The 27,527-nt window shown below is 38.8% G+C and overlaps 1 protein-coding gene across 4 annotated transcripts in view; it reads right to left on the bottom strand.

Annotated features, from left to right (window-relative positions):
- LOC106065352 (cGMP-dependent protein kinase 1-like) overlaps nt 1-27,527 on the bottom strand; it is a 206,452-nt gene that overhangs the window by 154,752 nt on the left and 24,173 nt on the right. For all 4 annotated transcript variants that reach the window (XM_056019966.1, XM_056019965.1, XM_056019964.1 and 1 more), the window contains one exon: nt 22,639-22,909. In XM_056019966.1, coding sequence (XP_055875941.1) covers nt 22,639-22,907 — 269 coding nt within the window. In that variant the 5' untranslated portion in view covers nt 22,908-22,909. The remainder of the gene's footprint in view (nt 1-22,638; nt 22,910-27,527) is intronic.

Below are 27,527 nucleotides of genomic sequence, written 5' to 3'. Positions count from 1 at the left end.
TCTTGCAGGAGATACCCATTTTTGTAACGTTTAGTATCTTTCTTGCATGTTGTTTAGATTTGAATAAACAATACCAGAGCTCTAATCCACGGGACCTTGTGTGACGAGCGGGAAAAACAAAAGCTGAATATCTTCCGTCTCCTCGGATGTTTCAGAAGTTGACAACGATTATATTTTGTATCTTCCGTCTCCTCGGATGTTTCAGAAGTTGACAACGATTATATTTTGTATCTTCCGTCTCCTCGGATGTTTCAGAAGTTGACAACGATTATATTTTGTATCTTCCGTCTCCTCGGATGTTTCAGAAGTTGACAACGATTATATTTTGTATCTTCCGTCTCCTCGGATGTTTCAGAAGTTGACAACGATTATATTTTGTATCTTCCGTCTCCTCGGATGTTTCAGAAGTTGACAACGATTATATTTTGTATCTTCCGTCTCCTCGGATGTTTCAGAAGTTGACAACGATTATATTTTGTATCTTCCGTCTCCTCGGATGTTTCAGAAGTTGACAACGATTATATTTTGTATCTTCCGTCTCCTCGGATGTTTCAGAAGTTGACAACGATTATATTTTGTATCTTCCGTCTCCTCGGATGTTTCAGAAGTTGACAACGATTATACTTTGTATCTTTCTTTGATGTTTGGATTGTTTAAATGGATGTTCCTACCACTTCTCTCCTCCAATCTTCATCCAAACATTAGCATACAAGCTCATGCTCGAGGACAACACATACATCAATTAAAAAATCAACCAATTAGTTAATCAATGAGTCGTAATTCATTTTTTAATATAGAATATAAACAATATAAAGAAAAAAATATACTAAGCTAAGGGGAATTACGTCATGTGTAGATAATTAGGTCGTTCGTTCAAATTCGAAAGCTAACAATAGACTGCAAAACTTTTTTTAAGTACTTGGATAGCCTATTGGCTAACGAGTCGGCCTTCCATCCGGGAGGCTTGAGTTCAATTTTAGATTCTTTTTTTTTTTAAAGTTTTGAAAAGGCGGCACAACAAGCATCTCCCAGGTACCCCTCCCTCCTCCTACCTAGCTGGTCCACAAAAGGGCTTGAGCCAGAGCACACTGAGCATGTTATAAGCATTGAAAGAAATGAAAAGACAACGATCGGTTGAGCACATTTGAAAAATAATTAAATGTTAATGTAAAGATTATATCAGAGGCTTAATGTTAATTTAAAGATGATATCAATACTGTATGTATATTAATCTAGTATTAAGAAAGCTTTGTAATAAAGAGAACTATGAAATGTTCATTAACTATTCTCACAAAAAATTCGCAAAAATACAATAACTTACAAACTTAGTGGCCGAAGGTAATAAGAGGCTATAATTATTCATTGGCCTCCTTCAGTCGTGAAACGACTATGGTTCATCTCGAACACTCTTTGATATGGCTGTGGAGCCCTATTTTGGAGAGACACACCCGTCCACATATATTGCAGGTCAAGGTAGCTTTCGCTTTGGTGAAGGCTGGACATTTTCCGTGTGGCACGCTTTTCTTAAAGAATCGAAGTCCACGTTTTCTCACTGTCTATAGCTTTCTTGGTCACCGTCTCTCTCCAACTAGTGCGGTCCAAGGCTATGTCTTCCCAATGGTCAGTATCAATTTTCACTGATTTTAAATCCCTTTTTATCTCATCAACGTAATGGAGGTGGGGACGACCAGTTTTTCTTGAGCCAGACGCAAGTTCCCCATACAGAATGATTTTCGGGATGCGATTGTCCTCCATCCAGCGAAGATGTCCGAGCCAGCGCAGGCGGCGTTGCCTGAGGACCGTAAAGATGCTGGGAAGGCCCGTTCTCGCGAGGATCTTAGTATTATACACTCTTTCTTTCCTTGTTATTTTTAAGATCCTTCCAATTGCACAAATGTATTATTGTTTGTCCATGTCTATTACTCACATAATTGCATGATTGATTCAAAATAATGGACCTCATTCACCAATCGTAAACAAACAACATTTAGCCACGTGATAATATTGATAAAACAATTTTTAAAAAACGTATCACGTGACAACCTTTATGGATTGCGTAATTTGTATAGAATAGATAGAGAATCACGTGACTAAATGTTGTTTGTTTACGATTGGTGAGAATGCAATGTCATTCAATATATGCTTCGTTTATTTCATCAGTACAGAAATGGCCGAATTTAAGGGAGGTCAGTCTGGGTTACTGCCCGGGGTACTCCACATGAGAGGGGCCTCCACAAGAAAGGGGCTTCCACAGCAGAGATTTGTTAAATATCTGATTTCCGACGGGTCATACATTTCTTGTTCTTTAGTTGTTTGTGTTTCTTTGGTTCGCATTGTTATCGACACTACTTTGAATCCTACGGATGGCAACAGTCTCGAGGTTGTGTCCGCTTGTAGTGTGCACTTAATATAAAAATGCAGCTCTGGATTTACGGAAGTGCGTCAACCCAGGGCCTTACCCTCCACAATCTCAATATATACATGACATTTACAAGTACTCTATTTCTTATTGTTATTCTTTGTTATTATCGATTAGTGGATTTGTATCAAAGCTTGATAAACAAAAACAAAATCTACCACACCAAACGTGATTCTCATTTCTTGGCATTATTAGCTCCCCCTACTTCAGACACTTTTATCGCACACCATTGACATGAGATTAAAACTTGTTTTTGCTTTGGTTAACTTTCAAGTAAATTCGTTGTAAAGAAAAAAAAATAGTTTTTTGTCTCAAGACAATCATGATTCCCACAGAGACCAGACTTGGAAGTCATTCGTAAAGGTGAAAAAGTGGCTCAGTTGCGATGGCTGAGAAGAATCCAGAGAACATACCGAGATCCTGTCACCAATTGAGAAATCCTTGACCGCACGGTCACTCACCCCCCTGAGCGAAGTGTTGACAGAACGTGGTATGAGATCAGCAGGACATCTCATTAGACATGACCAAACACCTTTAACAATGTCAGCCCTAACATGAAGGCCAGAAAGAGAAAAACAAGAGCCGTCCTAGTCTGTATGACATCGAACTAAGGGGGACTGGGACCATCTGAGGCTGTAGTATCGCCTGTGACCTAGCTCTGTTGAGACAGCTTGCAGGCTTCACCGCTGAACTGCGCAGAAGGATCGAAGTAAGTAAAATGCTTGAAGTTTTTTGAAGGTTCAAGTGTTGAGAATGATCTTAAAATGCACACTCCCAACATGAATAAGTTATGATGTTGTTATTGTTTCATGTGTCTACATTGTTCCACGCTCTCACAACATCCGCTCTTAGCCTTTACATCTCCAACTAGATCAGGCTCTGTGTGTGAGTGAGTGAGTGTGATTAATCAATACTCACTTTGGAGAGGAGATACAACAGCAGGTGTAGTGAGCCAAATGTAATAGAGATTCAAGGCTTTGCAGTCAGGTGTAGGGGAGAGTGATAGGTACCAGGTGTATACTTGATTGGCAGTGGATGTTGTCCAGATAGATACCATAATGTCACATATCATGTAGGTAGCTACTTGATTGGCAGTGGATCTTGTCCAGATAGATACCATAATGTCATACATCATGTAGGTAGCTTAATCAAAGAATGCGATGCACAGCAAAATAATTGTATAGTTCAAAAAAGTGTTAAATAAATGTTTCTTAGATATACTTTAGCGTACAGCCTATTTGTGGAGTTCTTTAGATTCATTGGATATTTGGGGGGGATGGAAAAGTAAAGGTCTCTTCTTATTAAAAAATTAAGTTGGATTACTTAAATGCATTGATCTCAGCTTAAAATGTAGAATTAAATCAAGAAAATAGTGTTGAAAAATATTTTTTTAAAAAAGCTTATATTAAGTGTAATTGTATCCATTAGTTTGGATCAGTCATGTAATTCAATTTGTAATAGATCTAGACCAGTGGTCTTCAACGGGAGCGCTATGACCCCCTGGAGGGCGTTTTCGTGAAATTGGAGGGATGGGGGTACGCTGGGAGCCAAAGGGGCAGTAGGGGGGGCGCTGGGCACAATAGGGGGCGGTAAGGGGGCGCTGGGCGTAAAGGAGGAAAGAAGAACTAAAGGTGCACAGAAACAAAACAAATATAAAATTTCCTCAAAATTAAAGCTGGCAAACTAAATATAGACAAAGTAGAGTTAGCTTACTTCTAATTTAAAAACAGAAACAACTTTAGAAATTGAGTTCGGGAATCCCATTTTCTATTTTTAAATTCTTACTCTGTTATTACATACTTTTAGAATCTATTGTCCTTAGATTTTGCGCGCCTAAACGTTTATGATTTGATAAACAAACTAGGTAATTCGCCTTCTGATTTTAGTTTATTTTATCTACATATGCTAATATATTGATATGTAAATATTATTTTTAAAAAAAGCTTTTAAATCTAACATTCAAATAGAATAATTTTATTCTTTTTTTAAATAAAAACATTGACAAAGTGTTGATACGAAAACTCGCTAGTATGTAAAGAATCATTTTCACGAGTTTTAGAGAGTTGCCACTAGATAAAAAGTAGTCTAATGTTCTACTTTGAATGATTGCATTTTCACATGAGGTTATGAAACCAAATCAGCGTCACGAACATATAGCAATATCCAAAAATAATTTAAGAATATTCATGAACAATAATAAAAATCTACTTTTCAAACAATATTAAAACAAAACAAAGCAAAAAAAGCAACGGCAAAGCAGGATATGTTTTAGTGGCCTCTGAGAAAAATGCATAGCCTTTTTTAAATGTCTTATGATATTGTTTGAAAATTGATTAAAATTTTAAAAATTTCAAAACATGTCTGTGACACAAAAAGACTTTTTTTGTTAGTGATGAAATATATTTTCAAAATTTGTCTAGTTATGTAGCTTATGACGACATATAGGAAACCATCAGTGGTTGGACGCTACAATGACTTCATACGTAATATAGAATAAAGAACAGATCTATTCACTAATCACCTTGCGACTTATGATACACAGGCAACATCTTTATAAAAGTTTAGCCCGCAACTTCATTTCTATTTGAATCTAATTATAACAAGGTTACAAAAGACAGTTTGTGTGGAAACACAAACTTAAAATCGGCCCCCGAAGTGGTCCACCCAGGCAGGCTTCAGTATTTTCAGAAAGAACATCCAAATGAAATTTTATCAAAGACAAATGAGAGATAAGAATGGAGAAAGAAGGTTGACAGATCTTGTGTAGTGCCCCAATGGTGCTGCAGATCAAAGGATAGGTGCAAGTGAATGCAAAGTTAGATGTGAACCTGGCCTGATTAGTTCCCCTTTCAGACCCTGTGGTCTATAGGGCAGATGATGTAAAGTTCATCTGTTTTTGTGGCCTACGGTTAACGAGGGTGTCATGTAGCCAGCACAACGACCAACCGCCTTTACTTTCCCCAACTAATGTCAAGTACCCATTAGAGCTGGGTAGACTCAGAGGCGCCCAAGGATTCCGAAGTTGAAAATCCAGTCTTCACCAGGATTCGAACCCGGGACCCTCGGTTCGGAAGCTAAGCGCATTACCGAGCCTCTCCTGGTCTTTATATAAGGTAATTGTTTTGAAAAGGCTTAATCTTTTATTCGAATTCACTAACGCTTCACATATTAAAAAATGTTTAAGAAAATGAAGTTTATAAGATTACTATTCGTTTTAAATTAGATCTAACTTATAATGCATACTAATTAGCTTTTTCTCTTTAAAAAAACTGCTTGCATAACTGATTTTAAAAATTAGATTTTTCGCTTTCAGGAAGAAAAAAAAGTAGCCGTTGCATCAGAACTTTGAATGGTCTAAAATATTGTGATGTCGGATTTTCAATATCTTTTCTAGTTTACGAGATCTAAACGGGACGGACGGACAGACGGACAGACATTTCGCACAAAACTAATAGTGTCTTTTCCCCTTTCGGGGGCCGCTAAAAATTGTAAATAAAATACAAACCCATGCCCAAAATAAGCGCATCTTTCAACAGTTTTGTGAAACAAATGATGAGCAGAAATTTAAACTCTTGTAAACTGAACTTTGCTGGATTTCGAATGGGGTTTGGTATTTGCTCGTTTTGTTAAGCTTTTAAATATTATTTTGGAATATATATTTTTTTTTTGAGAAGCAGGAGGATTCAACGGATGGCGATGACTTAAAGAAGGCTAGAACGAAAATTTGTGTTACATGGTTAGGCATCTAACACAATGAAACCTCCGACTGCAAAGAAAAAATAGATTTACAAAATTATGTCTTCAGAAAAAAGAATGTTACCATAAGAGACACAACAGAGATATGGATGCACTTAAATATTTCAATAAATTCCCAAACTGGTCGAAAATGGAATTATTTTTTAACTTTTCCATCAACATACATGGTTAGCCTAGATTAAGTGCGTAACAAACTTAAAGAATAAGCAAAGAAATAGACTGGATGTAGCCACTGAAGGAGACTTTCGTCTTGCTTTGGCTTATTTAAAGCTTGACATTTCAAATGTTGTCGGACTAAAGGAGGCACAAGGTTCCCATTAGCTTCATTTCATTTTGTAGTGAATTCAGCAATAATAATGCTGATATTAAAAATGAAAATAAATTTACAATTAAACCTAAAAACAGTAGGCCCTAATATTCAATAATTTAAAAAGGGACTATTCTTAGGATTTGAAAGAAAGTCATGACTATGAGATTAATTTTTTTTTGTGTAATCACTGCAAATTATTTGACATGATTTTTGTATAATGATAATAATGGCAATGTCTTCGATTCCGAAGATTAAGTCTGAGTGTAGTGTTTCATATAACTAAGCAAACCCAGTTGCGACCTGCATATTTTCCCAAATTTCGTGCAGACAAAGCCGTTGTCCGCTGACGGTCTATTTAAGTTTTCTTTCCGTCTTTTGCGCCTTTCTTCAATAATGGCTTTTCTTTGAGACTCAAATGTTTGTCTAGCAGCTTTTGTCAGAGCTCAAACTATTTCTCTCAGAGGCCATCTGCTGCCAGGGTACTTTCCTCTATGCCAGTGAGGGTGAAATGGCGCCTGAATGGATCTTTATAGCGCTTACCGGGGCGGGGGGGGGGGGGGCACCTCTGTAACGTCGTCCTCCTCCAAGCTCGCCAAAGAAGATCGCCTTAGGCATGCGGTCGTCTCCCATGTGGGATAAGTGTTATTGACAGCATAAAAATTAATACATAAATGACATTTTGTTCAAATTTGCCTTCTCACGCTTCTTTATAACTGTTTTTCGTAGAGGGGGGCGCTGGCGGATTTTTTTAAAGTAAAAATACGAAAAGGGGGCGGTAGGCCAAAAAAGGTTGAAGACCACTGATCTAGACTAACAATCATAACTGAACGATTAGAAAAATGTGTACCAATTGTTTTTCTTTAGCGCAATTTCAAGCTTTTAGCTTTCCAATGTGCTATGATCCTAACACCTGTCTAGACCAGTTGGGAAAGGAATGGGGTATTAAAAAAAAGGGGTATCTGGGTTATTGTTACAAACTTACCATGATCGCTTTTCAAATGCATTTAAAAATGAATTCGAAGTTTTCGCAACGAGGAATTGTGTTTTCAATTTTAATATTGTATCATTAACATTATAGAATTTTGTTTCTGTTCATTTTTCAAATCAAGTTTATTTCATAAAAGTATTCAAGTTGCAATTCCGGGCTCTGTTTTCGTGACATGCCGACACTGAACACGCCCTTGCGTGCTTTACTACATCTATATATGAGAAAAGAGTCCTTGTAATCACAAAAAATTTCCATAAGGATCAATAAAGCGGTGTTGATATATATCCCAGTCTTCTCTAGAGTCGCTATAACATTTAGCCTGACAATAATAGTAATCGAAAAGTGGACACCTTATGTTTTAAATATTTTTTTTAATTAGATAATAATAAAGCAGCTCTTCTTACAGAGACCATATCCTAGTTTTACACTTCGAGCTTATCACTATTTTAATTGAGTGGGTCTCTGCGACCTTTTAGCCACATACATCCATTATTCTCTAAATAAATGTCATACGCAATGTTCCCATAGTCTAAACCTAATTATCCCGCCCTGCTTTAAAAGTTTATATCCCAAAGCCACCAACACAAGACATTCCTATGTTTTAAAACACAGATCTATGTTGATTTAGTCATTGATACACACCTTAAGCAGTATTCCTTTTTTTTATGTGATGACCAGAGGTGGGCCTGTAATACTGGTTAAAGCAGTGGCCAAAACAAATCTCCCCCAATACTAAAACTCATTTATCTTTCAAGAAGCCAGTACTATAGGTCCTACAATCAGAACAACGGCACGTGCCTTAACTCCAAAGTTAAAAAAAAAGTTTTGTTTAATTTTTGTAAAATGCTAAATAAAAATACTTTTAAAAAAAAAGGGCTTATATAAAGGAAAGAACTGTACATTTACAGCTATATATCACAATGCTGTAAGATGTATTTCCCGTTTTATATATCAAGCAAAATTAATTGCCACTAATTAGTTAATTAACAGTTTTTTATATATTGATTCATGTTTTGTTAGGGAAAATTGATGAGCAAGCAAAGTTTCAGCTTGATCAAAGAATGGGAAATGGGATTAATAACGTGTACATATGTGTACCTTACAGACAGAGTTGATAGAAGCCTCGTAAAGAAGATCTTTAATCTTGAAACACATTGATGGTTTGTGCAGATTGGGATTGTTTAGTGCGCGATGTGTGGAATGAAAAAGGCCCTCGGAATTAGAAATTAATTCCGATAGCCCCAAAAAGGAAACCCTACCTAATGAAACAGAGAGTCACACAAATCATTGTTTCACACAGAAACAAATAGCACACTATGTTGCTGGTTTTTATTAGCTGCTGATAGTTTTGATTAGCGTGATTTTCTGGACAGTCTTGGGTCTACACAACAATGGGCCTCAGTCTACAGAGGCTCGATTTTTTCTTAGGCGTTTTCTTTAGGTTCTGATCAGGGGTAACCACTGAACAATTGTAGTGTAGATGCAATGGTTCAGAAAAAAAAAATCTAAATTTTCTACATATCAATTCTATTATTTACTGAGCACAAAAGATTTTGACTAAAATGAAGCTAAATTTCAAGCCCTTGCACTGCTGACCCTCAAAGAGGTCACACTACAAGAAAATGAAAAGTCTGGCGAACTACTAAAAGAGGTCATCAAAATATAAGCTGAGAGAGAGAGAGAGAGAGAGAGAGAGAGAGAGAGAGAGAGAGAGAGAAATGTGGACACTAGTCTAAATATATTTTTGTAACATCCTGACACATCTATCATGCTTAATAACTGAGACTTCCTGGACAACGAAAGGAGAAAGTTAAAAAAGTCGGAAGGGAAATGTTTCAACCGAAATTTCTGTAACCCTTTTCCTTTTTCTAACAAAGAAGTTGAAGTTAATTTATTTGATTTCATAAATTGGGACCAATAAAATAATGAAAGTATTTCATAGTCAATTTATTTGTGTCTAAATCTCTGATGGTCTGTTGAATGTTGGGTATGTGTGCAGTGGTGAATGGATGGTCTGTTGAATGTTGGGTATGTGTGCAGTGGTGAATGGATGGTCTGTTGAATGTTGGGTATGTGTGCAGTGGTGAATGGATGGTCTGTTGAATGTTGGGTATGTGTGCAGTGGTGAATGGATGGTCTGTTGAATGTTGGGTATGTGTGCAGTGGTGAATGGATGGTCTGTTGAATGTTGGGTATGTGTGCAGTGGTGAATGGAGAGAGCAAAGCGTAGGGAGTTGTAATAATCGTATTGGCTGACATTACCAAAATATTTGTTTACATATGAATAAAAGTGACATTAATTTGTATTTGTATTATTAAGCTGCTCCTCAAATTTAGTATATTCGTTTATAAAAATCCAAGACTTCAATTTCTGATTTTTACATAGCTGCCTTCCTTTGAATTTAAATCGTTTAATGATTACAAAGCTTGCTTAAGAAACGAAACCTTATCTCTTATGTACCATTTTATAATCTAGATCTATAAAACTGTAGGGAAAATGTAGTGGAACTATAGGAGGTTGACCTCTATTCAAATCGGGTTTCATTGTTTAATATTTTTTAAAAATAATTTAAAGAATAAAGGGATGGGGTTTACAAGCTAAAGGTTGAGAAACATTGACAACAACAGGCTAACAATTATCTTTGTACGGATGTAAATATTTATGCAAACGCTAAAAGCTACTCGTCTGTTATATACAGACAAAAAAAAACATCTTGTTTTTCAAAATTATAGATAAATAAATTAGAATGTTTCATATTTAATTGTATTTTTTTTTCTTAATCTTTCCTCTCTATGCACCATAATAACCCCAACCATCTGTCATAAGTGATGAAAGGACAAAATTTGTCAAAACGCCAACTTGGCATGATATGGCCAGATAATCAACACAAAAGTATGCATTGAAATTATTAGCGTCATTGGCAGTGCAATTAAAGCGTCCTTTCAAAACAGTTTTCTGACTTGTTGACGAGAATGAAACAAATATTTCTAGTTAGTCTAGTTATAAGAGATAATATTTAAACATCTCATCAGACTCTGACTGTTCAAAATGTGTACGTTTAAAGACATTACTATTTCGGGAAATAGCGTGAGAAAGTTTTGTGAGATAGATGTCAAAAGGACCTTACTGGCCTTTAATGCAGAGGCCTAGTGAGCAAAACGTGCGTTCAGAGCAAGGTACTTTAATTGGCGCTCCCCCTCCCCCATGAATATCACATAGAAATATAGGCTGCGTGTGGTGCTCCCTAACCCCTGAGGGTGGCCGCGGGGCATCGTGCCCCCCTTGCCCTTCCTCTCACTACGCCTCTGCTTCAATTATATTTCTTATAGATGAAATGTAGAAAAGAAGTTATTAGAAACTGTCTTGCATTCATTACGCATAAGAAAAGTATGTACACTGTCTCAGGACCGGCCTTAGGCACAAGCAAATTAGGCAGCCGCTTGGTTGGGGCCTGGCTGAGAAACAATTTTATAGAGATGGAATAGCAAAGCGTGTCCTCCGTAGTAGTGTTGGAGGGTTTGAATCCAATGCCTCATTTTAGTTTTTTCCTTCTTGTTGTTTTTTTTTTCTATTTCATTTGGGGCCAACCAAATTTACTTCGCCTAGGGCCACCAAATTTACTTCACCTAGGGCCACCCAATTTACTTCGCCTAAGGCCACCAAATTCACTTCGACTAGGGCCACCAAATTCACTTCGCTTAGGGCCACCTATTTACTTCGCCTAGGGCCACCAAATTCACTTCGCCTAGGGCCACCAAATTTACTTCGCCTAGGGCCACCAAATTTACTTCGCCTAGGGCCACCAAATTTACTTCGCCTAAGGCCACCAAATTCACTTCGACTAGGGCCACCAAATTCACTTCGCTTAGGGCCACCTATTTACTTCGCCTAGGGCCACCAAATTCACTTCGCCTAGGGCCACCAAATTTACTTCGCTTAGGGCCACCTATTTACTTCGACTAGGGCCACCAAATTCACTTCGCTTAGGGCCACCTATTTACTTCGCCTAGGGCCACCAAATTTACTTCGCCTAGGGCCACCAAATTTACTTCGCCTAGGGCCACCAAATTTACTTCGCCTAGGGCCACCAAATTTACTTCGCCTAGGGCCACCAAATTTACTTCGCCTAGGGCCACCAAATTCACTTCGCTTAGGGCCACCTATTTACTTCGCCTAGGGCCACCAAATTCACTTCGCTTAGGGCCACCTATTTACTTCGCCTAGGGCCACCAAATTCACTTCGCCTAGGGCCACCAAATTTACTTCGCTTAGGGCCACCTATTTACTTCGACTAGGGCCACCAAATTCACTTCGCTTAGGGCCACCTATTTACTTCGCCTAGGGCCACCAAATTTACTTCGCCTAGGGCCACCAAATTTACTTCGCCTAGGGCCACCAAATTTACTTCGCCTAGGGCCACCAAATTTACTTCGCCTAGGGCCACCTATTTACTTCGCCTAGGGCCACCTATTCACTTCGCCTAGGGCCACCAAATTTACTTCGCCTAGGGCCACCAAATTTACTTCGCCTAGGGCCACCTATTTACTTCGCCTAGGGCCACCTATTTACTTCGCCTAGGGCCACCAAATTTACTTCGCCTAGGGCCACCAAATTTACTTCGCCTAGGGCCACCAAATTTACTTCGCCTAGGGCCACCAAATTTACTTCGCCTAGGGCCACCAAATTTACTTCGCCTAGGGCCACCAAATTTACTTCGCCTAGGGCCACCAAATTTACTTCGCCTAGGGCCACCAAATTTACTTCGCCTAGGGCCACCAAATTTACTTCGCCTAGGGCCACCAAATTTACTTCGCCTAGGGCCACCAAATTTACTTCGCCTAGGGCCACCAAATTTACTTCGCCTAGGGCCACCAAATTTACTTCGCCTAGGGCCACCAAATTTACTTCGCCTAGGGCCACCAAATTCACTTCGCCTAGGGCCACCAAATTTACTTCGCCTAGGGCTCCAACTCTCTAAGGCCGGCCCTGACTATCAAGCGTCTGATTTACATTGTGTGAAAATTCTAGAAGGAAATTTTCTCAAACTTTCATTTCTACATAAAAAAAAAAATAATTTTAGAGTGGACAGCACAAACAGACGTCAATTAGGCCTGGTGTTATAACTCCAAAGAAAAACGTTGTGACCAAGTCTCCAGGAATACCTTCGTGTCGTCATTAAATTATCATTTATCTGTTGGAATGGGGGGGGGGGAAGAGAACTAAACCAAACCAGGGACTCAGAGCTGTCAGTGATGAGAACTAAGTGTTGGAAGGTCCACGAAGAAGTCAACTCATAAATCGTGTGTGTGTCAACAGAACAACAGAACAAATTCTAAACCTCAGAATACTCTGTGAGAAATATCTCCAACACCAAGAGAATCTTTTCCATGTCTTTATTGATTTCAAGAAAGCTTTCGATCGAGTATGGCACGGAGCACTCTGGGCGACAATGGAAAAGTACAACATTAATAAAAACATAATCAAAGTTATCCAGAACCTCTACAAGGATGCCACCAGTGCGGTGTACTTCAACAATAATATTGGGGACTGGTTCAAAACCACAGTTGGAGTAAGACAAGGCTGCCTACTGTCACCAACACTCTTCAATATCTTCCTTGAAAGGATAATGGAAGATGCCCTCGAGGGCTATGAAGGTACTGTTAGCATTGGAGGAAGAAGAATTACTAACTTGCGCTTCGCAGATGACATTGACGGCCTAGCAGGGACAGAAGAAGAACTAGCTGACCTGGTGATGCGCATTGACAAGACTTCCGCAGCATACGGCATGCAAATAAATGCCGAAAAAACTCAAATTATGACCAATAGCCATAAAAGAGGCATCAGTATTGGAGGTGAAAAACTAACTAGTGTTAACAGCTTCAAATACCTCGGAGCTATTGTCTCAGATGAGGGATCAAAACCCGAACTATTGGCCCGAATATCACAGTCCACAGCAGCCCTTTCAAAACTTAAAATAATATGGAAAGATAAGGGCTTAGCCCTCGGCACCAAAATCAGACTGATGCGCTCTCTGGTCATGGCCACATTTTTATAGGCTTGCGAGTCGTGGACGTTGAATACAGAGCTTGAGAGGAGGATCCTAGCAATGGAATTGAGATGCTACAGAAGGATCCTAGGCATCACATTCAAAGACCGCATCACAAAACAAGAAATCAGAGACAGGGTTACTGTAGCGATCGGAGCCCATGATGACCTGTTAACTATTGTAAAAAGACGAAAGCTAAAAACCTTTGGCCACATTACAAGATCTACGGGGCTCGCAAAGACCTTCCTTCAGGGAACAGTGCCAGGAAAAAGAAGAAGAGGCAGACAGAAAAAGAGATGGGAGGACAACATTAAAGAATGGACGGGCCTGCCATTGAGAGAGGTTCTAAACAAGGCAAAAAAAGGGAGGAATGGAGAAGGACGGTCGACAAGTCTTGCTTGGTGCCCCAACGGTCCAACAGACTAAGGGATAGGTAAAGGTAAAAGGTGTGTGTGTGTCTGGCAATATCAAATGTTAACGTGTACGATGTTTAGACCAGTTGGACATTGTACACATTGATAAACATAAAGTAGATCTCGTACATCCTTGCTAAGAGCTGTACATAAATCAGTGCAAACATGGAAGTCAACTATGTAGCACTGAACTGAAAGATTCGACTTGCTATTCAGGGCACCGTGACATAGAGAGTGCATATAGATGTTGAAGATTGAAAACGGAGAGGTTCGCACTCAACTTTATGAGTTGATATTCAGTATTTAATTGTTTTTTTAAATGTAACTATAGAAAATCAAGCGGACTCATAAACTAGTCGCCCGTTTAAATTAAACAATGTTTTAAAGAAATACTGTTTATTGGAACATAGAAGTTCCTAAGTAATAATCAATTATTTACTTTCTGCTTTCAGACATTGCCTTTATCTGATTAATTGGGTGAACCCGTGAAGTTTGATATACACGTAACGAGGTGTGACAAAATATTTTGGCATGTTGTCTTACGACTACACCGCCGAAGGTTGTGCTTCGTGCAAGGCAATGAGATTAAGAAGACCTAGATAGTGTAAACAGAAATTATCTTGCTATTGTTTTTATCTAAAGAATGTTTGATCTGAAATAGTTGGCGTTGTCTTTTATAGATATTACAAGTTCTGGGGCCCAGTTTATGCATCTAGAGATAGTAGCCATGTGGTAGATTTTATATTAGAGTAAGAGTAGCACAATGACCCAGACAAACAAAAGTCACAAGGCAATATTTTTGTCAGGCTCTCAAATTCTTTTTATTAAGATGTGTCCAGTAGGGTTAGGGGTTAGGGTTTTCTCATTATCTTTAGTGTAGGCATTATATTATTCAAGAGTTTAATAAATTAATATTCAGATACATTTTGCATATCCTCTTGTAGATCTAGATCTAAAGGTCTATCGTTGGAATATTAAAAATTCTAGTAGATTTTTACATTGGCCTAACCAGGATATTTTTCTCGGGGCGGGGAAAAAATGTTCCTTTTTTTTCATTTAACTATTACATTTATTAGTAATCTAGAGCAAAATAATTGCTCTTGAAGTGGTATAAAGAGTTACTTACTTTTTTTTTTTAAAAAGGGTAATTTTTAAAACATTTTTCTTGTTTGTTAACGAAAAGTTTTTAAATGTTTTTAAGCCATAGATTATATAAAAACAGGTTTTGACTAGATATAAATCTAATAGCCTAGAAGTCAAAGCAAAACAGAGAGGTTATCGTTTGATCTTTGTAGTGTTACATTCGCGCCAAGCAAAAAAATTATCGCGAGAACACACTATGATCAATGAACTAGCAAACTATGCCCTTGTGAAATGTCACCAGAGAATGCTGACCATGTCCTTCAAAGGTGCATACTATGCATACTATATCAAGAGGCCCGAAAAAAAACAACTCTGGCCCCGATACCCTCTTATAGAAGAAAAACTATTCGAGAACTGCCTGATCTGGAAACCACTTCGCGGTTCATCCCAGATCTAGGATCACTGATCTGAAGCCTCCAGCATGTCACATGTAAACGAAGGAGAAGAAGAAGAAATGATCATTTTCCTAAAAGATTTGAACATAAAACTAGGTCTAACAATTAGAAGAGATGTGGAGACTTGGCCCATAAGTTTTTTGTTTATTTATTTTTTTAATTTCACGATTAACACGGAAATCATTAGCATGTAAAAAAAAATGATTGTAATTTATAGCGCCTTCGTTTTATGTACAGATACGAAATTGTGTTGCAATTTAATTTTTAAAACTGACTATCGAAAGTTTTCTTGTGTAGAACGATCTCAGATTCTTTAAACCACCATTTGTTTTACAGTGAATACATAGCATACACAACAATGAGCAAATAAGACTGTGTCCGTTCCCCAGCAAATGCATTTCGTTGTTTTACGTATTTATTTGTAAGACGGCCTCTAGAAAACATGGACATTATTTTCTTGTTAAATACTTGTGGCCATGGGCGTAGCCAGGGGGGGGGGGGGTTTGGGGTTCAACCCCCCCCCCCCCCGAAATGAAATCAGGGGGGGGGGGATCGGAATTTAGTGACTGATTTTTTGCTTTGATTTTGTTTATTTTAGGTGAGATTTTAAGACTAAACTAGCACTTGCCCTAGCACAGCAAACGAGGTTTTGAGTTAAAAAACCCTACCAGTGGGGGGGTTAAGTTTAAAAAACCCTACCAGGGGGGGTTGAGTTTAAGACCCCCTAGCAGGGGGGTTTGAGTTTAAAAAACCCCTACCAGAGGTTTTCGCAGTTAAATTCCCCTCTTCTATAACACAAAACAAAAAAAAATGTAAACGACAATCCCCCAAATTTCACGAGCACAGTTAAGGAAGATTTTGATTTTTAAACCCCCTCCAAAATTTACGATAAACCCCCTCTTCAATATAAAAAAAGAAAATTACACACTCAAAATTCTATGAGCGTAACCAAAGGGGTTTTGAGTTAACCCCCACCCCCTCTTCAGTTTGAAGGGTTTGAAGCTAAAAAATACCTCTTCAATATAAAAAAAGTGAATTACGCACTCAAAATGTTAAGAGCGTAGCTAAATAAGTTTTGAGTTTAACCCCCCCCCCCCTTTTTCAGCGGGGTTTTAAGGTAAAAAATACCTCTTGAATATTAAAAACAAAGCAAATTATACACTCAAAATTCTATGAGTGTAGTCAAAGGGAGTTTGAAGCTTAAAAATACCTCTTCAATATAAAAAAAAGCAAATTACACACTAAAATTATTTGAGCGTAGCCAATCCAATAGGGGGTTTTGAGTTTGAACCTCTCTCCTACAGATGGCTTTTTTAAAAGTTTAAAACCCTTCCAGATGGTTTTGAGTTTAAGATCCCCCTACAGAGCATTTTGAGGTGGAAAACCTATATCTTCAATATTATTCTAAAGCAAACTACAGTTACTAAATTCTATTACCGTAGCTAAATGGGGTTTTGAATTAAAAAAAAAAAAAAAAACTCCAGAGATTTTTTAGTTTTAAACCCCCAACAGATGATTTTGACGATAAAACTTCCCTTTTCAATATAAAATCTAATGCAAACTACAGTCACCTAATTCCAAGAGCGTATTCAAGAGAGGTTACATATTTCTACCAGTGGCGGGGCTCCATTAATAGAGTGCAGTGAATAGTCATATGTGCCGAAATTGAAAAACACTAAATGTGGCTCAACAAAGATGGCTAAGACAGATTTTAGGAGTCACTTTTAGAGATCGGGTCTAAATCAAGGAAATCCTATGCCGAACTGGGAGTTGACCCCATAGTAAGATTGTGACAGAGCGTCGCATGAGGTTTGCGGGACATGTTCTCCGACAAAATGAATTACGCATAATAAGAGTTGCGATGACATCCTAGTACAACTTGACGCCACACATTCATGAAGATCCTCAGAGCAGGTGGAAAGAGGCTTCAGACATTAACAGTGACAGATTTTTGTGGAAACAGCTTGACGGCAAATGTGCCGAACGGCGCGAAAGGGTCTAAGTCAGTAAGAATAGCACATTAGGGTTTTTAAATAAACCTTCTAATAGCAGGAAAATGCAAAGTAGATACCTCAGAATATGTATTTGTTGGCTTTCAAAACCAGAAATAGTGCTTGGCGGCGGGGCTTCGCCCCGCGCTGGGGGAGCTCCTAGCGCTCCCCCAGACACCCTTTCTGGTGATGGCGAGGAGTCTACAATTTTTCCACTAACTCATGGAAGAACCTCTTCTAGGGCACAATAAACGTCTTCCGAAAGAATGAAGGGTCAGAATGTAATAAAGATTATGTACACACACACACAAATACATACATATAGATATGATTGCGGGGGGGGGGGGGTTGGTAGAAAAAAAATCCCCCCCAACCCCCCCCCCCCCCACCGAAACAAAATCCTGGCTACGCCCATGCTTGTGGCTATTCTTTAAAGCATGACAAAGTAGTATAGATTGTATACGGTGTTTTGAATATGTCGATCACGAGCATAAAATCTCATGTGGGATAAGTAAGATAGGTCATTTAATTAATCGAATTACTTCCTGTATCTAGTAACAAACCATCTGATCTAATAACATTCATGCAGGAAAACTATTAGGACTAGCTAACAGCTAGACACAAATAACTGTCGTTTGTCAACTAGGGGGGAACGTTCCATTATATTGTGTTCTTGTTATATGTGAACAATACCTGTCTACAAGGAAGTAGAAGTATTTATGTGCGGGTGTGTTTGTATGTGTGTGTGTGTTTGTGATTATAAGTGTATGTTTCTCGAAAGACTAGCTTTAAAGTGCTACGTAGAAGAATGGATCTTAGACTTCAACAAAGACCAAACTGTGTGTCAGACAATGGCATCACTAAGGGGTGCAGACCTCACCTCGTGAGACTAACCCTAGCGACGCTGCTGGTGGTATCAGACTAATCCTGAACATGTGGGGGGGTTGGGCGGGCACGTAATTATATCTCTAAGTATAGAATACGTTTGTAATTTGAATTGTTCCACAATCTCTTGGTCCAAGCTAAGCTCTTTCTTCAGATAATGACTTTGCCTAAGACATGACTTGAGATACAAGCCTAAAGTGGTGCCGTTCTACACAAAGGAACAAAGAGACGTTCTGGAACACAACGTCAGAAGAGGAGACAACTTTTGAGAACCTCTGATCAATGGTACCTGAGGGGTTAGACATTAGGGAACAGAACACTAATCAGAGGGTGTGACTCTTAAGGCTTTCGTTCTATTTGTTTAGAGACTGCTCAATCTGACCAGATTGAAACACAAAGCTCCGCCTTCACATCCATACAGATATACAACGATGTTATGTCAGTATAGACAGAAGCGTACAAGTTGATAAGACTTGATTGTTATGAGACTACATTGAGGTCAACAGCCTATAAACAGCACTTGTGACATATATCTGATCCTGATATTATATCAATGAACATTTTAATAAAAAAAAAGGGGGGAGGGGAATCTGTGACATTTTTTTTAACAAAGTTTATATCAACTCACTCTGTCGGTCTGGTAAAAAAAAATTTGAACGCGTTATTTCTCCCACTTCCCAGTCTCGGATCAAGTTGAAACTTTACACAATTTATTCCCTAACAAAACATGAATAATTTTTTTTAAATTAACCAATTAAATAGTGGTAATTAATTAATGTTGTTTGATATTGAAAAGAGAAATAAGGCCAAAAGCCTCTGTTTGAGTTTTAACACGTTTGAGTTTTAGTTACGGGCGGATGTCAATGACAATGCCATCTCATGTCACGTGACGTTTGCCTTTATATTACAACACGATACAAACTTTGAAGTGCAGTTTATGTGTCAGTCACGTCTTAGTTTAATGCACACTCACACGTACACACACACACACACGTACACACACGTACACACACACACACACACACATATTATGTAGAGACTTCCAGAGAAAGAAAGATTTCTTATAACAAGTATTAAAAAAAATATAAATATATAGGTCGTGTTGAAGTGAACTGAGATCAATATTCTATTTGTTGGTAGTGTCCTCATTGACCAAGTGAACTGAGATCAACATTCTATTTGTTGGTAGTGTCCTCATTGACCAGGTGAACTGAGATCAACATTCTATTTGTTGGTAGTGTCACATTGACCAAGTGAACTGAGATCAACATTCTATTTGTTGGTAGTGTCCTCATTGACCAAGTGAACTGAGATCAACATTCTATTTGTTGGTAGTGTCCTCATTGACAAGTGAACTGAGATCAACATTCTATTTGTTGGTAGTGTCCTCATTGACCAAGTGAATTGAGATCAACATTCTATTTGTTGGTAGTGTCACATTGACCAAGTGAACTGAGATCAACATTCTATTTGTTGGTAGTGTCCTCATTGACAAGTGAACTGAGATCAACATTCTATTTGTTGGTAGTGTCACATTGACAAGTGAACTGAGATCAACATTCTATTTGTTGGTAGTGTCCTCATTGACAAGTGAACTGAGATCAACATTCTATTTGTTGGTAGTGTCCTCATTGACCAAGTGAACTGAGATCAACATTCTATTTGTTGGTAGTGTCCTCATTGACAAGTGAACTGAGATCAACATTCTATTTGTTGGTAGTGTCCTCATTGACAAGTGAACTGAGATCAACATTCTATTTGTTGGTAGTGTCCTCATTGACCAAGTGAACTGAGATCAACATTCTATTTGTTGGTAGTGTCCTCATTGACCAAGTGAACTGAGATCAACATTCTATTTGTTGGTAGTGTCCTCATTGATCAGACTAAACAATGCAGAAAAGCAAAATGATACAGTCTTTAACTGTCTCCTTTTTGTTTCATTCTTTGAACCGTTGAGATTTGCTAATAATCAGAAAATATTGTAAAAGAATGTTATGAAGCCTGAAATTTTTAATGTCTGACATTTTATTTCTTAACAAGCTAAACAGAAAAACACACACACACACGCACGCGTTCATGCACACACACACCAATGTAGACACTTTGCCCACCTTCTCTTATAATGCCTTAATTCAATCCCACATTACACAACAACCGTACCTAAGCAATACTCCGTATGGAACAGCTGCGAGTTACTTTTCTTGGACCAAGGACAGCAAACAAATTTACAGTCAACGCTCAGCAGCAAGAGCTGGCTAGATGAAAAGAATCTCCTAGCAAAACCCAGAAAATAAAAAATTCTGTTTGGGTACTAATTGTTTAAAATCATTTTACCTAAGACTGCATTTATTTTTAAGCAACGGCCGTCTATCTCATAGTTTCCTCAAAGGTGACTACTTCTAGTTCCCTAGTTGTCCGTGGGGCAGCAAATGTAAAGGACACCATCCTAGTAATCAACATTTTCAATGAAGTATCAAAAACGAACTTTGTCACGTGTTATTTAGGACATTGTTTTCTAACTCATAAAGTTTTCCAAATATGTTAATTTAGCCTGGGCTGTCACCTTGATGGCGAACATGGTTGAGACAAGGTGTAGTTGGAACTTTTCACGTGGCTTTGGGTAGTGCTATTTGGACACTGGTTGTTGACTAGAACAATGCTAAGCGAAGATAAAGGGCTGCCGTTCAACACCCAAGCAAGAGAGGAAATATATTCGCTAAGTAGAAACCAAAAGTGCCTTGCTCTATACACAAGATGTCATTAGCCTAGTGTCCCTCCGGGACGAGTGCACCAGCATTTTATATAGATGTATTCCTGTTTGGTATTTGTTGATATGATTTATTAACTTACTGTCACATGACACACTGCCATCTTCTCAAAGACATTCAGCTAATTGTGGGCCAACATGTTTTTATATTTAAGTTTTTAAATTACAATATAAAATCAACATTTATCCCCTTTTCTGCCCACACCAATAGATATAGAAGAGTGGATCGAAAGGGTTAAGAGACGGGAGACAAAAAGACACATTGTTCATTTTGTTCAAACCAATAAGTAGATCTACACCTTTTGTAAAAGTCAGTGACGTCAGTAGTTAACTTTCATATTTATCATTCTTCCAAAAACAAAAAAAAATGTTTTTATAAAAGTGTCCTAATGAGCGTATAATCTTAGAGTACTGTCCCTTGTGATCTACAGACATACATGTTACAAGTGCAGATGTCGCCGGGAAATCAATCCAGGAATTATATCGAATGACGAATGTCCTGGAAATCAATCCAGGAATTATATCGAATGACGAATGTCCTGGAAATCAATCCAGGAATTATATCGAATGACGAATGTCCTGGAAATCAATCCAGGAATTATATCGAATGACGAATGTCCTGGAAATCAATCCAGGAATTATATCGAATGACGAATGTCCTGGAAATCAATCCAGGAATTATATCGAATGACGAATGTCCTACTTTGACGGTAGAATATACAATTGAAGGTGAGTACAATTAAAGGGAAGAGAACGAGGACCACATGGGAACAAAAATCAATACTAAGAAATCTTTTGCAAAAACATTAAATATTGTTTCGTGTTTGTGTGTATTCTTACTGATACATGTAGGACTATACAATCTCCAGTTGACTTGGTAGCTCCAAACATGTACTGAGTAGAGCACTTCACTTAAAAGTAGCTTCCACCATTCTCTTTTCTCTCTCTCTTTCTCTCTCTCTCTCTCTCTCTGTATCTATCTCTCTATTTCAGTCTCCAACAAAGTGTCGTATCACGGTACCAGTTGGCACGGGTTCAAGAATATGTTGCCTCCCCCCTCTTTTTTATTTTGACCAAGAAACTCAATAAAGAATTGGTAGAAACACTAATGAAATAACAAGATGTCGAAAGCTTTAAACAATATACTTCATTTTAGAACTATTTCACTAATTTCACCATACATTCTCGTCTGATTTCATCTCTTTTTATCAGTCGTTCACCTCATCTTTATCCACTCATCTAGGTCAATTTAACCCAAAGATTACATCAGAATTCGTCAACCAATATAAACACGCACTCAACCCATAACAAGCAGGTCTGCCAGAACAAGTCTCACACCACATAGAAGGGTTGCAAAGCGCCTAGCACTGTGTCGATCATGTTTGTACCCTTTCAGAGTCAATGTGGTTTTAAAAATGTATATATTCTTTTAAATCGTTTGTATTTTTGTGGTCATTTCCACCGTATACAAGGCGTGATGGGCGCCGATCCTGCAAGAGAAAGGTTAATAAAGTCTTCACTTACCTTTCAGACTTGACATATCTCTTCTGTGTGCTCTTGCAAATATCCAAATTTCTCATGGCCTGGGGCTCGGCTGAGATACCCTGGGCCCTCTGTTTCCTGGGCCCCATGATCATGTTGTTCTGCGTCTGTGGCAGAATGGATTGAAATTTATCCAATTTACTCCGGAGCTGCATAATCCGCTCCTCTTTCTCATCCAGGAGCCGCTGCATATCTTTAATCTTCTCATCCTTGGAGCGTAGAAGACGTTCCATCTCCTGCAGGCTACCCATGGCTGAAATAAAGAAGAGAGAAGTGTGAGTATTCAAGTAACAAGCATTTGGAATATTTCTCACGCAGGCAAACAATGTCTTGAATCGTTTTCGGGAGTTGAAACAAAGAAGAGGTTCGCTTCACTAGGCAGCACCAACTTGGGTGATAGTTGAAGGCTGGGTTTTGGGGAGACGTATCAAAGACGTGAGGGAGTAAAGACGTATCAGAGACGTGAGGGAGTAAAGACGTATCAGAGACGTGAGGGAGTAAAGACGTATCAGAGACGTGAGGGAGTAAAGACGTATCAGAGACGTGAGGGAGTAAAGACGTTATAATTCAATTGAGTTAGATTTCTATTGAAATAGTTCCATTTGTTAGGACTAGATCAATGACTCTTCTCAAGTTGAAGTTCTATATATTATTGAATAAAACTTTCATTAAGATTTGTTTTAAGAAAGAAGTTTGCTAAGTTATTGTAAGTTTAGCTCATTGAAATATAAAACGCCTACTTTGGTTTAGTTGTACCAGATGTGATGTTTTGAGCTACAAACGAATGACCGACTATCAGCGTATTGTATCAGACGTGAAAGTGTATTATCAACACAAGACCAACACTTTTTCGCGTCTAAACTTATTCGAGCAGCAAGGAGAACTAGAAAGTCATTATAACATTAGTATAACATGGAGTGAAGGCTGGGATTTAGAACTTCGGGAGTTTTAGGACGCCCCTAGTTCACCCAACTCTAATGGGTACTTGAAATAAATTGGGGAAAGTAAAGGCGGTTGGTCGTTGTGTTGGTCATGAGACACCCTCGTTAACTGTCGGCCATAGAAACAGATGAGGTTTACATTATCACTCCCCAAGGTCTGAAATGGTTACCTCTAGCATTGAGCTATTAAAGTAGGCTAAATTATGGTTATGCACATTCGAACATTAAATTACAAACCGAATAATTATTATTATTATTATTTAATTGTAAGAGGTTGTTTTGTAATTAGCTTGATGAAAGTTTTTCTTTAATTGACTTCTAATGGCGTGAAGATATTTTTAACTTGGTCTCAGCACTTTGTTATTTAATGTTCAATTGAACACACAAAATAATCGTTATCTCCCCTGTATAGTTGCTTAGTTGTTGAAGTGTTAGATTTATATTTCGGATTTATATTTAACTCAAATCTATTTTTTTTTACTTTGAGCCCACAACTCTGTCAATTATATACAACTTGCTTTTTTTTCCCCTTCGGTTGAGCCAGCTGTCGAATGTTTGGCTCATCCACTCCATCTGTGGCAAGCTAAGAAGAAGCTCTAGAACTAAGGACTGGGGAAGAAATGCTCTACGAGATACGCCATGGTCGGTGTACGACGTGCACCTGTCAACAATGAACTGAAGTGTCATGGGCTACTTCAGTCATGTCATCAAAAGAAAAAGTAGAATAACAGTCGAACCAAACACTGGTCAGATGACCAACACAACATGTCAAGACCAAAAGTTAACAATAGCTATGAAGCTATTAACACTGACATGTTAGCAACTCCACGTCGGGTTTCACAGGGTAAGGCTTCAGTGCAGGAGTACATACTCTGACAGGTGACATGGCAGATATTAATGGCGCATTTCTTTTACCTAGTCATGGCGAGTCTACTTGAAGATGTAATGGCGTATTTTTTCTACCAAGTCTTGGCAAGCCAACTTTAAGATGTTATGGCGCAGTTTTATACATTTTGTAATGAAGTCCATTGACTTCATAAGTTCGTTAACTTATTTCTATCAGAAAAGTAGCAGCGCTTCCCTTGCAGTCCATAAAGAAGATGATGTAAAGCTAGTCTAGTTCTATGGCCGATGGTTTATGAAAATATCATGTAATAAGCACAATAACCAACGGCTTTTACTTTCAACAACTAATATCAGATGAAGTTGGGTGGATTCAGAGATCTAAAAATCCTGAAGTTTAGATGATGGTCTCACCAAACTCGTGATCTTTCGTTTCAAAAACCAAGAGCTTTAACCCTCGGCCACCTCGGCCTTATCATTCAAACGATGACTAGATTTCCTTTACTTTGAATCAAATGTCCGCTAGATTGTTGTCTTTCGAGCATCTAGTACAAAATGCGGATGCTACATCATAATAAATCTGGTTCCAGTTACTAAACGAAGTTCCGATTCGCGTTAATTAGGTCAGGTTGTTGTTTTTTTTAGTCGTAGCCGTGGTCATCTGTGTAAGTCACTACCATATGGTGTTACTGGAATAGCTATTTGCGAACTAGTAGTCAGTCTGTTTGTTTTGTAATTGGGCTTTGAATACAAATTTAAACTTGTAGAAACGAAATTTATTTCAAAACCTCATGTTTATTACAAAGCTTATATCAACTCTGTTTGTCTGTCTGCCTGTGCAAAATTTTGTACTCATTATTTCTCCCACTACCATTTTCGGTGTAGCTAGGAATTTGCCATCATTGGGGGGGGGGGGGCTCCTGCTAATTGTGTGTGTTGGGTTTGGCACAGAACAAACTAAAGGACAAGGCGACTCGTAGGGCGATTCAAAACTGTTTATTATACATTAAAGACCTGCAGCCATACGAACACATGGTGTAGAACCAAGCACAAAAGGGAGTGGAGACGACTTAGGTCCAGTAACATACGGACATTACAGCGGTACGAGATGCCGGTCGAATGGACAGTGCCCACGTTGGTCTGCCTTGTCATGCGCGGACACAAGGTGCCATCTAGGGTGAAGGGTCACGTGGAAATCGGGGTGGCCGGTGTTTTTCTAAAAAGATATCCACTCCACTACAGAGCCCCTAGCTTGAAACGACCCGTCCCGGAGCGTTCAGCCTAGTAGGTTTCTGAAAACTGAAACAACTGTTTCTTGTCAGTGTCTTCTGGAACGACAAGCATCTTTCCAGTTTGTAACGTGCGGGTTCCATCGGTCATACAGAGTGGTCTGTCTTTCTCTAAACATAATGACTGGGAAGCTGTAGAAAGTGTGATAGGGAGCAGTGAGTGAAATCGTCTTTGTGGCTGGTTAAAATGCCTGTAGTTTCTTCTTTGTCTATCTGGCCTCCGGACTCTGTTATGCCTGTTCTTGTTTGGCTGCCCAGTGTTAAAGTTTCTATTTCTCGATGTTTGAATTGAGTGACTTGCATCTGTATTGTACATTGCATCAGCTTGTGGCTCATTGGTTCGTTGTTCTACTTGGTGGGTTGGCTGTGAAACAATGGGTTCACTATTGCACACAGATTGAACCTCAGCTGTGAGTTGTGGTGATTGCTGACAGTGACGCCTTACATGTCCAACTTCCCAGCACTGGGTGCAGACTGGTGATCCATCATCAGTGTATGGGAAGAATCCTCTCTTGGTCCTCGTCCACAAAAGACCCGGTGGTGCTGTTGGTCGACTTCTGTTTTGATGGCTATGTTCCATGTGTCTTTGTGTTGGTCTGCGTTGACTATGCTGTTGACTAGAGAGTGGGTTCCTTGAACTTAGCCGACTGTTATACCCGGACCCCTTTATCTCTTCAAGTTGCTTCTCTAGTTTGGCGAACTGTGCTAAGAGAACTTCAGGCCAATGTTCTTGGGCTCGAACTGCATCTTTGTTCTGGTTCTCCAACTTGAACGCATAGTTTCGTAGCGTTTGAAAGCTTGTCTGGGGATGTTGCGTCATGAACTTAAACAGCTCTCTACGTAGGTCAGGATCACTGATTCCATAGGCATATTGGTCCCTCAATCTTTCCTCCTTGAAGCAATCTAAGCCTTCTCTTTGTTCTTGTCTGATGGCCGTTGTAAACTCCTTAAATAGTCGGTGAGAAAATTCAAGCAGCGACTCACTTCTTCTCTGCTGCGACATCAGAAATGCAATCTCTGCCTCTCGCACCGGTATGATTACTTCAAAAGCAGATGTAAGTGCATCAAGCAGAGCTTCTGGATCACTTCTGATATGAGGTGACTGAAGATCTACCTCTACTCTTGCTGGACCACTTATATTCGCAATGATGGTTGCTGTCTTCTCTTGAGGCGAGAGGTAAGGCCGAAGTTCCCATAGATCTCTTATTTCTCTGACGAAATCTTCAATTGAAACTTCATCATTTCTGCCATCCCCACTGAAATGTCTAATTTTTCTAGCAGGTTCTATGATGTAATGAGAACGCTGACAGGCCAGTTTCAATGCCTCAAGTTCAGCTTGTAGTCGAGTCAACATCCCCTTAGTGACACGTTCCATTCCTTCCGGCTCTCCTCCACTGCACATGGGACCCACGTCTCTCCCCTTCAATGAACTAGGTTCCACCATACTTCCCTCCATCTGGCTGCAGGTCTTGAGAAACTCTAACAATAATAGTAACCCTAATAACTAAATCTATCTCAACAGAAACAATGTGCAAGCTAAGTAAAATCACAATTAAGAAAATATAAGCAAATTATATTAAAATAAACTAAACTAAATCTAACTACCCTGAAACAAAAAGAAGAAAACAAAAAATAGAAAATATTTGAAAGTACAGAAACGAGAAAAAACTAACTGTTACTTGTTGACATCTACGTCTGGTTGTCACTTTCTTAGTTTCGGTTGTCAGGAAGCAGATTCTGAGACGACTTCTGGTCCCACAGTGTAGTCTCTCTTCCTGACCCCACTCGTGCTACCAAG

Source organism: Biomphalaria glabrata, chromosome 2 (genome assembly GCF_947242115.1).
Source record: "Biomphalaria glabrata chromosome 2, xgBioGlab47.1, whole genome shotgun sequence".
Taxonomy (NCBI): domain Eukaryota; kingdom Metazoa; phylum Mollusca; class Gastropoda; family Planorbidae; genus Biomphalaria; species Biomphalaria glabrata.
The sequence above is the reverse complement of the archived record's forward strand: the minus strand, read 5'-3'. Positions and strand labels throughout refer to the sequence as shown.